At 32.2% G+C, this 16,374-nt stretch overlaps 1 protein-coding gene across 1 annotated transcript in view; it reads left to right on the top strand.

Annotated features, from left to right (window-relative positions):
* The window catches only part of LOC105622698 (sodium channel protein 60E-like), a 94,668-nt gene extending 80,087 nt beyond the window's left edge, over nt 1–14,581 (top strand). The window contains exons 10-21 of the mRNA XM_012204110.1: nt 584–672; nt 1,596–2,950; nt 3,409–3,724; nt 6,207–6,323; nt 6,449–6,607; nt 7,205–7,501; nt 8,067–8,221; nt 11,206–11,692; nt 11,874–12,193; nt 12,359–12,718; nt 12,890–13,258; nt 14,203–14,581. Coding sequence (XP_012059500.1) covers nt 584–672; nt 1,596–2,950; nt 3,409–3,724; nt 6,207–6,323; nt 6,449–6,607; nt 7,205–7,501; nt 8,067–8,221; nt 11,206–11,692; nt 11,874–12,193; nt 12,359–12,718; nt 12,890–13,258; nt 14,203–14,581 — 4,403 coding nt within the window. The remainder of the gene's footprint in view (nt 1–583; nt 673–1,595; nt 2,951–3,408; nt 3,725–6,206; nt 6,324–6,448; nt 6,608–7,204; nt 7,502–8,066; nt 8,222–11,205; nt 11,693–11,873; nt 12,194–12,358; nt 12,719–12,889; nt 13,259–14,202) is intronic.
* The last annotated feature ends 1,793 nt before the right edge of the window (nt 14,582–16,374 follow it).

Genomic DNA, 16,374 nt, shown 5'->3' with positions numbered 1-16,374 from the left:
TTAATTTTTTACCTTATTTAGTTAATTAGTTGTATTTAATTTTAAAACTTAAATTGTTAATTAGTCGATTTATTNTAATTAATTTAATTCTTATCCTCTCTCTCTCTCTCTCTCTCTCTCTCTCTCTCTCTCTCTCTCAAATTAAATGTTAAATTTAAAAGTTGTAGATAAAATTTGCGTGAATACTATTTTATATAATTGATTTGGCAAACTAAAATTTATTCCTTAATCAATTTAGCAGTTTTAACTTAACTGTATAAACTGTATAATGTATCTTTGGTCAAAATCAAGTAAAATTTTTCAAAATTAAATACAATTTCATAGTTTATTAATTAATTAAAATGTTCAATGTTGAATATTCAAAGCTTATAGTAGATCATGTTGATTATATGGACTAACTTCATTATTCATTCAAAATCGCGGCTATATATCTAAATTAGTACACTAACACATTTGCAGATATAATTTCACGAACGAAAGATTAATTTTTTCTTTATTATATTTTTTTTTATTAAATTGAGAATATTCAAATTTTTAAAATAAAAATTAAAGATAAAATATCGTAAATTTAAATTGCTTACAGACGATCTTCCAGATAGAAATTGCGATAAGTGTATTCAATGCTGCGTTGATTACGAAGGATGGCTAAGATTTCAGAATTGTCTATATAAGGTAAATTTACTGATATTCACTTTTCTAAAATTTTGTACATGGACCTGGGACAGTTATGCATTACACGTAATTGATACGTAAACAATTACTAATTGACATTAAACGAAATAAAACATACTTAATGTTGATCTGATTCTACATGAAACAGTTTTTCGAGACATATAATCACATTAGAATTACTCTCTGTTACGTTTTGCTAATTCTATATTTAGGATATATTACGCAGACATTATTTCTAAACGTAATAGCAAAACCTGGATATTTATTTTGTTGATAAAATTTAGATTCATTAGAGATTAGATCGTAGATTGTTTAATTCTTTTCTTATTTTAATTTTCATAATAATTATTTATAATTTATTATTATAAAAGAAATTTATAATGTAAAATAATTTAAAAATTTATAATTTTACATTATAAATTTCTAATTAAAAAAAAAATATTCTTAAGTTTGCTATCGATATTAAGTGATGCAGTTTATAGCTCAAAATTATATATATAGTATAAATTTTGTTAAAATTTAAACTAAAAAACGAAAGTGATTCTTCACATAAATTTAAGATGAAAACTTCATATAACCATATGATCGAAACGATTTAGTGTGAAAGATACACAGTGTTAAAGTAGAAGAAAAAAATGTATCAAAGTAAAAGAAAATCATTCAGGTTACTTTAATGAAATTTTCTATATATTTAATCAAAGTAACTCGAGTGATTTTCGAAATTTTTGGAACAAATTAATGACCACTGATATATAGCTTAATGTTCCAATAACTTGGCTCATTTGCATGTAAAATTTATGTCTGATAGCATTTTACAGAGTTAATTCAGTAAGAAGAACGATTCACAGATTGCATACATAAAAATTACTTTTCCTTAATCTTATTGCGACATGAAAACAAATCGCAGAATAATTTGCATCAAGGTGGTGAGAGATCCCCTGTTCGAGTTAATGATCACCCTTTGTATCGTCTTGAACACCGGTTTCCTGGCGATGGAGCATCATGGCATGAGCGAGTCGATACGGCAGGCGCTCAACATCGGCAACAAGGTATTCACCAGTATCTTCACATTCGAATGCTTCCTGAAGCTCTTGGCGTTGAGCAAGGATTTCTTCAACAATGGCTGGAACAATTTCGACTTGATTATCGTTTCTGCGTCGCTTATCGATTTAACATTCGAATTGGTAGATGGCTTGTCGGTGATACGCGGTCTCAGACTGTTACGTGTTTTAAAGCTCGCGCAATCCTGGACGACCATGAAGGTTCTTCTCAGCATTATCATTTCGACAATAGGCGCGCTCGGTAATTTGACTTTCGTGTTGGTGATTGTGATTTATATATTCGCTGTGATCGGCATGCAGCTGTTTAGCAAAGACTACACCTTCGACAAGTTCTATCCGGATCCGGTGCCGCGATGGAATTTCAACGATTTCTTTCATTCGTTCATGATGATATTCCGCATTCTGTGCGGCGAGTGGATCGAACCATTATGGGACTGCATGCGTGCGGAAAGGGACGATGGGCCGGGTACGTGTTTCGCGATTTTCCTGCCGGCTCTAGTGATGGGCAACTTTATGGTTCTCAATCTCTTCTTGGCGTTGTTGCTCAACAGCTTCAATTCCGAAGAGTTAAAACAGAAAAAGGAGGAAGTCGGCGAGGAATCGAAGCTCGCGCGTTCGTTCGATCGCATACGGTCGATCGTGCGTAAACAGAAGCATCGGAAGGAGAATTCGGAGAATGAGAAGAATATTCGATTAGAGCAGATCGTGCGCGAGGTAATGGACAAGTCTGATAAGGAGAAATACGCGATTCAAGAGACCGTGCTGAGCCTTCCCAAAGACAATATTTATAATAGATCATATCAGGAGAGTCTCAATCAGCCGGTCTTTACTTACGATCCGATCTATCGTCAGGCCACTCTCACCACTTACAGTCAGAGCAATCAGGAAACAATCAAGGAGAATAAAAAACTGACCGAAAAGGGCAACAGCAACGAGACCAATCCCGAAGAGAATATAGAGTTAGAGGTGCTCAAGGACGTCAACCCGGACGAGGAAGTAGCCATGCTGCCAGAGGAAAAGCTGGCCATTCGAAACGACGAAAATATAGGAAAACGTCCTTGGCATGCTCTCGTGAGTTACGTGGACGAGCTTACGGTCGGAGGCAGAAGGGATAGTAAAGGAAGGTATATCGATGGAATGGGCTCGTTTCCCGGATTCGGCAGGAATAAGAAGAATAAAGAGCCGCTTGATTGCTTTCCCCAGCACTTCTATCAGAAGTAAGATGTATTTTTATCTTCGTTTATATCGGCAATTTAAAATAGTATAAAATAAAAATACTTGAAATTATTTATTATTTATAATTTAAATTAAAATCAGATTGAAAATTGTATTTTGGCAGATCTGTCGTTTTGATCATTTCAGCTTTGCTAATTACATCAGTCGATACCATTTTGGCCTTAAAATAAGCAAAGTTGTTTGTGATAAATTTTGATGCGCCGATTACGAATTTGGTCCCGAAAATGTCTTATCACGTCAAGTTTTAAAAAAATTTCCAAATTAACGCCTTCGGCAGTAATTAGTTATAGTATTAAATACTCATAAAGAGAAAAATTTTAAATTTATTAACAGTTTAAAAGTAAATAAAAAGTTTAAAAATAAATTCAGTTATTCAAAGCTTTATTAAATGTTTATTCATTATGCAATTGAATAATGTTCAATGGATACGATTATTTAGGTGCAGCTGTATCAATCGTTGCCTCGCCACGGATCTCGGCAAAAAATGGATAAGAATCCGTACGGTCGTTCTATCGGTCGTGGATACGCCAGCTTTCGAATGGATGATCCTAGTTTTAATTTTCGCATCTTCCATAACGCTGTGCTTCGAGGACATCTACTTAGACGACAATCCTTTTTTGAAAAAGATTCTCTATTGGACCAACCTTGGCTTTTGCGCACTTTTTAGCGTCGAAATGCTCCTAAAATGGCTAGCTTTAGGCTTCTGTAAATACTTCACCAGTTTCTGGACAATCCTGGATTTTATAATCGTTTTCGTAAGTATAAATCAGAGTCTTGCACCTAACCGATGTAAATTTCAAAATTGTGAGCGATACATGTGGCATGAAATGTGTTTTTGGTTCCTTTGCTTGTTTTGAGGCATTATATATTTGTATTCGAGATGAGCCATCTAATTTTATGAATAACTAATAATTTTTATTCCTAACGAAAATTATAAAATGTTCATGTGCTGTTAAGTAGAATAATTTATATTAGTATACGTATTCTTTTTAAACTAAACCAATGATTATTAAGTTTTTAAATTTGACAACTTTTTTATGTTTGCAATGAAAATTGTAATAATTATTCCATGATTATTACAATTTCCGTTGCTATCTAGATGGTTCAACTTTTTGTATATATGATAAGATGAAGTAATTGAGATCATATTGGATGAAACATGCAATAATTGTTTGAACGTTGTTTCCGTGTTCCTTTTTTTATGTGTTTTATGTGGCCCCGTGGATCCAGGTATGTTGAAAGTTACTGTATATGTCTCAGTACATTTCCATTTGTATCGTGTTAATTTAAAATGATATTTACCGCAAACGCATGTGGTATACGTTACTTTTTTGTCAATTATACATGAGTTACCGCAGACGAATAATGTTTGCATCATTAAGTAAACTCTCATATGCATAAGAGGAATAAATAATAATTGGTTAAATAAAAAAACACTATTTAAAACCATGACTATATTAACAAAATATTTTCTAATTTTATCTTTAATGTTGAAACAATTCCATGTGTTTATATATCATAAATCCAACAAACTTTAACTGCTCCCCGAATTTATTTTTAGACTTGAAACATAATTCTAACAGAAATAGAATCATATTATAATATCACAAATTAAATTGATAAGCAGTTTAATATTAATGCTCATAGGCATCTTTATAATAATCTTTACATATCTATAAATAATTTAATTAAAATAAATATAAAATAAAATCTATAAATAATTTTATTTTAATTATTATGAAAAATATTATTTCGGCCGGGGATCTTACGCATTCCGTCTTCACTGCTCTCCAGACTACCGAGACTTTAATAATATTCTTCGCAATAACTGATGTATATATATATAGAAAGTACGCATTTTAAAGACCGCGTGTATAAACAATATTATTAAAACATTATTACATTAAACTACGATATGAACAAACAGTAGAAGAAATAAAGACTAAATTATTTATAATATTAGTACTCTAGTTCTGTTAGAATTCCTAGTCAGGTCTAAAAATAAATTCGACGCGCAATTTGCAGGATTGGATAGGTGGTATATAAATTCACATGGAATTGTTTCAGCATTAAAGATCCAAGCTTGATCATTTAGCCTTTATTCCTTAACTGTTTTGTATTCATATCGCGGTCTAATATGGTACTTCAATATCATATTATATATAATATCATATTATATAATAAAGGTATAATAAAAATAACGTCAATATAATAATAATAAAAAAGTATTGCTTTAAAGATCGCGATGTAAACAACACAAACAATTAAGAAATAAAAGCTAAGCGATCAAGCTGGACCTTAATACTGAAAACAATTCATGTGAATTTATATATCACAATTCTAATTCCAAAACTAGAATAAAACTAGAATAAAACTATCACAAATTAAATCAACAAATATACCTACCTTAAAATTAATTACAAATTTTGAGATACTTATAAAGATGCCTATGGGCATCAATCAATATTATTAAATTGCGTGTCAATTTAATTTAATATTACTACTCTAATTTTGATTGCATTTCAAGATTGCAATTCGCATTAAAAATAATTTTGGCGTGCAGTTTACAAAATTGTAATTGTGATGATATTAATTCACACGGATTGTTTCCAGCATTAAAATCCAGCTTGACTGTTTAACCTTTATTTCTTAATTGTCATAAAAATAAATCAATATTATATTACGGTTTTTAAATATGCCGCTGCACGCTTTATAATACAAGGATTTACATATGGCAGAAATACAAAAGGAATGAAAGTTTTATTCTCTTTATGTAATTTGCACATTTGCTTGTTTAATTAACATAGCTTGAAAATTTAATTTCCTACACAATTTATTCTTTATAATTCCTTGTAAAAGAACTTCATTACTTAATATTATCCGTAATTGCACAGTATATACAAAAAATTTCCGGAGTATTTAAATTAAAAATCAGTAATGACAGACAAAAAAATTTTATTTTAATATTCTATATCTATACTTATCTCTATTCTCAAGTGTGTTTTTTAGAACACTCGTTCAATTATATTTATAATACAATTATTAGATTATTCTTAAAAATAATTGATTTCTAACTTTTTTCTTCTTTCGTCGATACATTGTCATACGCAAATATCAAATACAAATATATTTTCAAATTACTTTATCAGAACTTGAGAATTTAATTGCATGAATTTCTTTATTTAAATTTAATGAGCTATATTGAGATCTAAATTATTACGTTTTCCTCAAACACAGGTATCCATGTTTAGCCTTTTAATAGAAGAAAATGAAAACCTTAAAGTGTTACGATCACTGAGGACACTACGCGCCCTGAGGCCGCTAAGGGCGATTTCAAGATGGCAAGGCATGAGGGTAAATATATTGCAGACAAAAACTCAATCTATGAAAATTCGTTTGAAACATAAACGATAGAATATGTGAACGCGATTATTGCGTTATTCACTGATTGTGAGAAGATTTTTCTTCCCGGCTCGCAGATCGTAGTGAACGCGTTGATGTATGCGATACCTAGTATATTCAACGTGCTCCTCGTCTGTCTCGTGTTCTGGCTTATTTTTTCGATAATGGGTGTCCAGTTTTTCGGCGGCAAATTCTTCAAGTGCGTTGACGAGTACGGAGAAATGCTGGATATTTCGGTGAGTATCACTCACTTTATTCTAATTCGAATCTAATTATCAGGAAGGAGGATGACATGTATGACATAATATGCGTGCATTTAAATACATTCATTAATTTCAATATATTATATTCAACAATTATTTATTAGCAAAGACCAAAAATAACAGTTTAAATTGTTTTTAGTTACGAATAATCATTATCGATGTCGGAAATTGTTTTTGATCATAAATTATCATTACGGATGATTTCCAACATTAATAATGACAACCGAAAACAGTTTTAATTATTTATGATGATTATTTGTCCAAAGTCGCTTAAAGAAAATATAATTGTTATGTTATAGCTTTTTTTTATTTTGGTTATAACAGTTAGTCTTTATATACTAATATTAATTTTATTATATATATACATATATATATATATATATATATATATATCAGATATATATATATATCAGATATAAATTATAAAAATTATTTGTTCTAATCAATCTAATAGCAATCAAATCTGAGCATAATATTTTTTGTAAACAACACGACTTAGCATATCAATCTAATCATTATGATTTGATATTAATCCAAGACATTTTTCTTATGCAATCATTTCAATTTCAGATAGTGAACACCAAGGAGGAATGTTTCAGCAAGAATTATTCCTGGCAGAATAGTAAGATTACTTTCGATCATGTTGGCATCGCTTACTTAGCTCTGTTTCAAGTGGCTACTTTCGAGGGTTGGATGGAGGTAATGGAGGACGCTGTAGATGCGAGAGGAGTAGATTTGCAACCGCAAAGAGAGGCAAATCTGTACGCCTATCTCTACTTCGTTATATTCATCGTATGTGGTTCATTTTTCACACTCAATCTTTTTATTGGAGTGATCATAGACAATTTCAACATGCTGAAGAAAAAGGTAAATAGTATAATTATACCATATGAATAAATGTAAATTTGATGAAATCCATAGTGAAATCATAATTTTAAAAATATTTTACATATTTTGTTGAGCGTGGGAGATATGTTTGTTTCAATTTCACGTACAAAACAAGAGTAATTATTTGTGCGCTGTATAATCGCGAAATAAAGTAAAGAAAAATGTAAAGTAAAGAAAAATATTTGTTAATAGATATTTTTCTTTACTCTCTTTATATCAAATTCTTTACTTTATTTCGAGATTATACGATGCACAAATAGTTAACTTGGCAAAATGTTCATGTTATTATGCATACAAAGATTATTTAATATTTTTGAAGAAGCATATTTTTATAATTATTTAACAGTTCATTTTAATAGTTGCTAAAAACATTTAAATTTATTATTAAATATTAAAAAATAATAATTATTCACAATTTGTTATTAAATATTAATGGCTGTTCATATCAGTTATTTCTTGTTATAAATAACAAAGTATGTTTTTTTTTATGGATTCTCATAAAATTTATATGATTGTAGAATAATAAAACGATATTTTTTTTCAGTATGAAGGTGGGGTGTTAGAAATGTTTTTGACGGAAAGTCAAAAACACTACTACACTGCCATGAAAAAACTCGGCCGTAAAAAGCCACAAAAAGTTATAAAACGTCCGATGAACCAATTCCTCGCAATGTTCTACGACCTGTCCAATTCTCGCAGGTAATTGCATAATATAACACTTTGGCAAAGAAAAGCACATTGACACTTTGAGCAAAGAATTGTGTTGCTTATGTCAATGATTGTACAAATTGATGTCATTAATAATACTTTGGCAATCAACTTTATTCTTTACTGTAATCTCGCGACAGTTAAAAATGTTAGTTTTTTCTATAAGGAACAGTATTATATTTAAACCATAACTTAATTATATTTTAGTCAAAAAATAATTTTCTCTTAAATATAAAGCTAAATAAAATTTTTTTTATTTATATTACATTTGTGTAACAAACTTATAATTTTTGTACTATTTCTGTACTATTATATCATTTTCTTCATCTATTGCAAGTCATTTATTGCAATTATTATAACTCTATTTTAATTATTTTTTTTCTTTAAAATCTTGTAATAAAAATTTTTGTAATCAATAGTAAAAATTTTTATAAATTTATTATTGCAATGAAATAACTTTTTTCAATTCTATATAATTGTATATATAATTCATTGCTTATTTTTCTTAGAATTTTTATATAATTTTTTTTTCCGAATTTTTGTAATTCTCTAATTTTACAATTTTTTCGAAAACTTTCTCAGATCTTTTATATAAATTGGAATATTTCTCAAAAATGCTGAAAAAAATGTACATCTTTTTTAGTATTTTTATTTATATAAATTTTTATGAATTTTGAAGTATTCTGAAATTTTTAAGATTTTTCATTCATAATTTTTGAGAAAAATTCATAAAATCTGAAGAAATTTATGGTTTACAAAAATTATTACAAAATTATTATATTTTTACAAAAATTTTCATAAATATGAAAAATTCTTAAAAATATGAAATAAGAACTTTTCCCACAAAGATATTGTTTAACGTCTTGCATGTTAAGTTTTTTCCACAAATCTAACTCGATCGAGACAACTAATTGATGCCAAAGCTTTATTCTAGTTTCACTCAACACATGTGTGTGTTATTCGTTGCAATATAACGTAATGAATGCGTAGAAATGGTGTGGTCAAAATGACGTAAATGGTACGTGCGAATTTGATGTGGCGGTCGTACTGTGCTGCACGCGTTCGATCGCAATGCAGCGCGAGCAATGCGGCAGGTGTTTCCTCTGTAATCACAGACATTTTAAATTAAATCATTAACAAGTTTACGCTCTCGCTTTTGATATTTTAATTAATATTTGATGTTAATTAGTAGATACTCCACTCTTGAAATTAACTTTGCCAAGTATATTAAATTCCTTTACAGTAATTCGCAACGTGTTAATGGTTAAGCATAAATGTCTGTGACCCAAATTGTTCTTTAATAGAGTCATTACAAAGCTACGATTGCCCACCTCCTCACTACTCACGTTGCTGTGCTTGAATGTGTGTTTCACAGAATTCCTATTTATCTATTTTATTGAAATTTACGATCAGAATTATATCAGGTCATAGACAGGTCATAGACAGGTTTGACAGATTGCTTTTATATTATCATTTACCAGCAATTAACAGTGCACAAATAAAGGAAAACCGACAAAGGAAAATACGTACTGTAATTTCACATAACTATGGTCTTGTGCTACAACTCTAATCCAAACATCCGCATGCACGAAAACTGATATTCATATTTTCGTGTGCGCGGGTGTTTAGATCATCTTGTGGCATAGGACCATAGTTACTTGAAATTACGGTGTCTAACATCACAGCAATCTTCTACAGTGGAAGCGATCTATAAAACTACTATTATTTTTATCTTCAACTTACTTATTTATCAACGAATTAAGAAGACAACTTTAGATCGCAAAAAATAAGGTAAGAAGAAATATATTTTACTGTATTTTGAAACAGTCTTTAATTTAATCGTCCTATTTTTTTCTTCAAAAGCTCTTTACATAATTTTCTTATTAATTATAAAACTTTCATAATATTAATTTGTTGAGAGCTTTACTTTACACAAATCAGATTATTTTTATATTAATATGTAAAAATATAAAAATGTTATCTTTAAATAGTGACTCATATAAACTTTTCAAACTTACTGGATTAATATCATAAAGCAGAAAACTATAAATTTTTTTCTGTATTTTCAGTTGCTAAATTTTATGTCAATTCAATAGATAATTTGTATACATTTTTTTTGTGCGATAATATTTTCTTTTTTCAAGCATTGTAATATGTATACAAATCGCCGTGAAATATAGTGCGTATTTTCTTTTCAGCTTCCAGAAAAGGCAAAACCGCGGAAAATAAGTGCTGTGACTCTACAATTCGTTTCTCAGAGTAATGGAAAATCGATACTCAAAGGACATTAACGCTCGCCATCTCTAAATTGTAGATACACAATGTCGGTGTGCAGTATACATAATAAACGAGATAAGCTGCAAGCAGGGAACTTACGTAAACGTCATAACTTCATAATTCTGCACACAGGGATTAGATACTCCTTCTCGTAAAATCCATGCAAATGTAAAATTAGCTGTATATAATAGCAGAATATAGAATTATTATGACGGTGTCAATGCGTGAATTACGAAAAATTTATATACTTTTATCAAGCTACTGTTATAAACATACATATAGCAGAGATACATTTTTATCACAATTAAGATATACTTAAAATTATTTATATCGTTGTATAATTTTTTCATTTTTGTGAGAGAGATCGTTTTATTTCAACTATTTAAAGAAAGCGAATGAACGGTAAAGTTAAATATTATATTTGTCCCACGTACTACCAGCAGATATTATTTACGTCATTTTTACCGCACAAATATTAAATTTGTATGCATCGCTTTGACAAGAAGAATGACGATTAATTTGAGTACTTTGAAATTATAAAAGAGAATATGACCTCTATTCTGAAAAAGAAACTAGATAATATATGAAAAACTAGAGAAATACTACAGTATAAGTTACATATATTATGGTTACATATACTATTTCCCTAGGTTTCATTTTAAGAAATAGGGGCTCTGACCTCTTGTATGATTTTTCAGATTTGAAATAGCTATCTTCGTTTTGATATTTCTCAACATGCTGACGATGGGGATCGAGCATTACAATCAGCCTCATCCCATCTTTTTTGTCCTCGAAGTGTCGAACGCGTTTTTCACGACCGTTTTCGGCTTGGAGGCGATCGTCAAAATAATAGGTCTGCGTTATCATTATTTCACGGTGCCGTGGAATCTGTTTGACTTCTTACTTGTATTGGCGTCCATCCTGGGTATTCTAATGGAAGATATTATGATGGATTTCCCTGTGTCCCCGACGCTCTTGCGAGTCGTGAGGGTGTTCAGAATCGGCAGAATCTTGAGGCTCATTAAAGCTGCGAAAGGTATCCGCAAGCTACTCTTCGCTCTTGTCGTCAGTCTTCCAGCACTTTTCAACATTGGGGCCCTGTTGGCCCTAATCACATTTATCTACGCCATCATCGGCATGTCTGTTTTCGGGCACGTCAGGAAACAAGGCGCATTGGACGATATGGTTAGTGTGTGGATAGTTATATTATAAACGCCGGTTTTTTACAGACTTAAAACTATAGATTGCCTACGATCAGTTCAAAATTGAATCTTACATACATCTTTTATGTCCTTTAATTTTCAATTAGTGTTATTAATAATTAGTGTTTAATTATTGTTATTAAAGCTAGTATCTTCCATTGTAGGTGAATTTCGAAACGTTTGGTAGAAGTATGCAGCTACTGTTCCGTTTAATGACTTCGGCTGGCTGGAATGATGTGTTGGAGTCGTTGATGGTGCAACCACCTGAATGCGATCCTACACCGAACAGTCGACAGATGAACGGAGATTGCGGATATCCCTTGCTAGCTATCACGTACTTCACATCATTTATCATCATTAGTTACATGATAGTCATCAATATGTACATCGCCATCATCTTAGAGAATTTCAATCAAGCTCATCAAGAGGAGGAGATTGGTATCGTCGAAGATGACTTAGAGATGTTCTACATCCGATGGTCGAAGTAAGATACTATTTTCTTTCAAAATTATTTAGCCATGTGTTTTTAGAAATATTGATTTAATTAATAAAATAATTGCGGTCTCTATATATCTTCTAATAGATAATTAAAATAATAATGTGGCGGCAATCTCATTGTCATTTTAAATTGAAATTTTTGTTTTTCTAGGTACGATCCACATGCAACACAATTTATTAGCTTCTCGCAGTTGAGCGACTTTATAGCAAGCCTGGACCCGCCGCTGGGAATATCAAAGCCCAACGTGGTAGCGTTGGTTAGCTTTAATCTTCCCATCGCAAAGGGTAACAAGATTCATTGTCTGGACATCTTGCACGCGCTCGTCAAGCACGTTCTTGGGCACGTCGAGGAATCAGATGACTTCAGGAAGCTGCAAGAACAGATGGATGTTAAGTTCAAAAAGCAGTTTCCAACTAGAAAAGAATTGGAGATAGTGTCTTCCACGAGAATCTGGAAGCGACAAGACAAAGCTGCCAGGTTGATTCAACGTTCCATAAGAGAGTACATTGCGTGAGTATGACTAATTGAATTACAAAATGATAGAGGACTTTTCGACTCAATTTAGTCCGTTCTATCTGCGCATGAAATGTTTGATGATTATTCTGAGACATCCTGTATACGTAATTAGCGTACATAAGAAATAATAAATATAGCAACTAAATAATCTCGATGTATGTACAGGATGAAGAAGGAGCGTGAAAGAATCGCTCAGGAGGTGGACTCGCAGACGCAGACCTCGAGCCCAGGTGGTGTGGATGGTAGGAGCGGAAGTGGATGGGGCGGTAAGCTGTCAGCTCTGCTACATGTGCACCGGGGTAGCCGGGCCAGTAGCCGCAAGTCCTCCAGGGCCAGCGACGCCAGCGACCTCAGCGAACTCGGCACCGCTTCGGCGTGGTTATTCCCGAATCTTCCTCTGCTGTTGCTCTCCGGCGCCACCGGAACCCACGAGGACCTGCCACCCCCGGCACTGACCGTGTCCCGTCCCTCACCAACCGCTGATCAACCCTCCGCAGCCTCCAGCTCTGGCTCGGATTCTCATATTACTATCAGGTTGGTTTAATTTTGCACAATAAGATAAGATAATTATTCGGATGACGAACAGCGCGCTGATGACCTTGATCATGATATATATTGTCAAAGTCATGACAAAAGTTTTAGGTCACTATTTATTCAAACGTTACTAACAAGTAAAGTTTACAAAATAATATCTTATTTCTGCTATATATTGATTACGATTTACACTGTGCGCTTAGTTCGCGACTTATATGACAGCTATCGGTCGCGGACTAAGCGCAAGGTAAACGTAGCCATTGACGGGCATATGTATTTGTTTGCTAAAGCAAAATTTGATAAAGCAGCTATAATAGCCAACATTACATCATGCTTTTCAAGAAAATAAAGGTTATAGAGGCTATACAAAAACATCCTAATAATCTGAATAGAGATAATGGCTGCAACATAAGTAAAATATAGAAGATTATTTTTCCGATCGAAGATCGACATTCTTGTTCACACCTCTCTTTCCTTCACTCTTCTTCCCCTATCACAAAAAAAAACAACCAGCGCATATAAAGGGAATTCCCGGAAGAGCAACTCTTATCGATATCAGGTTGCTCCTCATCCTAATAAAACGAACTGTTCACGAAACATTGATATTTTAAGAGTAGATTTGAACACGGAGATATTTGATATAATTTCTATATAGAAAGTGTCATGGAAAGTATCATGGAAGAGTATTATTGTTTTATTTATCATTGCTTTTTACAAGTTGTAAGCACATACGCAAAAATTTTCTTTGCAAAATACATTCAACTATATCTTTATAATTATTCGTCTCACATGATATTCTTCATATCTCGTAAAAAACTTGTTCAAGACAAATTGAGTTCGTAGAAAATAAATAACTCAAGTACATCTTGCAAATGTCGTGTATCGAAAAACAATATTATTATGTATAAGAAGTGAGAACATTAACAACTGCTTGTTCTCTTTAGATCGTTGGGTCCCACGCTGGGCCGGCAGGACGCAGTGGAGAAGTATCCGGAGGACGACGTACTCAGTCCACCAACTTCGAAGCGCAGCTCCCTGCGACCGAGCGGTACTACTCTCTCATTGAATACGCTGCAACGGGATATCAAGGAAGCGTTTAACCGACGATGTAGTAGTCTGAGGCGACGGACACCACCGCCAGAACCAGTGCAACTACCAGTCGAGAGTAGTGACGTGAGTATCCTGGTGACGGAACCCAGTCCGGAGAACACGGCACCGCCCTCGAGGCCACCGCTGATTAGACAGCAGTCGGAGGCAACGGTGGTGCACGTTCTAGTGCACAGGGAAAGCGAGGAATATCAGGACACATCAGATGATAGCTGATCTTAACCGACAAGCGGATAGCGACAGCGACACGATTCAGTGATAATATGATAAATAATATATACGTAGACATATATTATATACATATATGTAGACTTTTCACACAGTGCAGATCTAATTTTAGATAGGGCGATAATCCGCATGGCTTCTTCGGGGCGAATCTCCTCGAGTCGGAGAGCGTGTTAGGTTGTGTGTGTGTGTGTGTGTGTGTGTGTGTGTGTGTGTGTGTGTGTGTGTGTGTGTGTGTGTGTGTGTGTGTGTGCGCGCGCGCGCGTGTGTGTGTGTGTATACGCGCGCATGTGAATGTGTGGTCGAAATATCCGATAAGACATTAGTGTGGTTCTCGGCTGATTTTAGAAAAGAAATTAAGCCTTGACTGTGGATCCTTGTTAATTTGATAACTGCTTATTCAGATAATTATTCTTTTAGGAACGCAATATTATCATTTTGTTGAATCTATGATGTGATCTCGATTAGAAATGTGATTAGAACTTATTACATCATAATTATTATGAAGATGCTTCCTAATAATCGTTAGGTATTACTCATCCATATTATTTATTGGTATTAGATATTATATTACAAGAAATTAATTTCATGCTCCGATACAATCTTATTGTAATATTTAAGCGAGAAATGACAGATATAACATTTTATTTCTGATAAAAATGAAATGTTTAGTATTTTAAAGAATGCCTAAAAAAATAACTTGTAACGATTCGTTGTACAATTTTTTGTTTTATTATCAGAAGAGAGTAGGTTGAGAGCCATTATTAAGAGACAAAGAAAGGGACAAGGACGAAGTTAAAAAAAATTTTTCGATTGCAGATGGAATGTCGTTGGAGAAACTTGGATCGTTTATCATGTTGACAATTTACTTTTGACAAAAATGCAAGCACCATTAATATTATCCATAACGACAGAGGGATTACTTAAAGATAAATTACCAGCGTAGCGAAAGTACTAGATGTAGCCGTTTTCGAAACAGGAACGTAATTTGTTAGAATACATCATTTGTTAGAATACTTCTCAAAGTGAATCGAAGTGGAAATGTAATTATGGTTCTTTATCGACTTCAGTTATTGCTTTGGACAATGAGACATATTACTATTATATCAATAAGAAAAATTGATTAGGCGTCAGTGTATTTAAATAACGAACAATTTATTACATTATCAATTTTCCTACATAAAGAAATCCATATTGATGAATCATTATAAATAAGAGCAATTTAAAGCTTTCTATAAAAACATGTTAAGATATGCATCTTACAGTTAAAATATGTATAAACTTTAACTGCATGTTTCCAACATTTTTTGATTGTATATAATCAGTATTGAATGTAAGACACAAATACGTATAATATTAGTAGTTTTGCCGAGCAAAGAAAAGTACTGCATTAATTGTGATGAATGAGAAGAATTATGATGAATACATTAAGCTGAACAATTTATGATTAATGCCAGTTTAACGAGTGCATTCGAATTTACTGCATATTCGCTAATTGTTTTAAAATAAACTCAAACCGTCAACACGGTATAAACTTTTTTCCCAAGCTAAACGACTATTTCTAGTAAATTACGCTACCCTGGTAAGAGCATGTTTTGAATTTTATAATTATTATCGTTTGCATCTTCGATGGATTAAAAATTTATTAATTTAACTATAAACATACACACACATATATATATATATATATATATACATAGCTATTAATATTTAGCTATTTATAATTTAGCTATTTAATCTCAGAGTTGGGTATCTATACATAAACAGACAGAATGTAAATTGTC

Source organism: Atta cephalotes (assembly GCF_000143395.1).
Source record: "Atta cephalotes unplaced genomic scaffold scaffold00048, whole genome shotgun sequence".
Lineage (NCBI taxonomy): Eukaryota > Metazoa > Arthropoda > Insecta > Hymenoptera > Formicidae > Atta > Atta cephalotes.
This window is presented reverse-complemented; position numbering and strand designations above follow the sequence as displayed.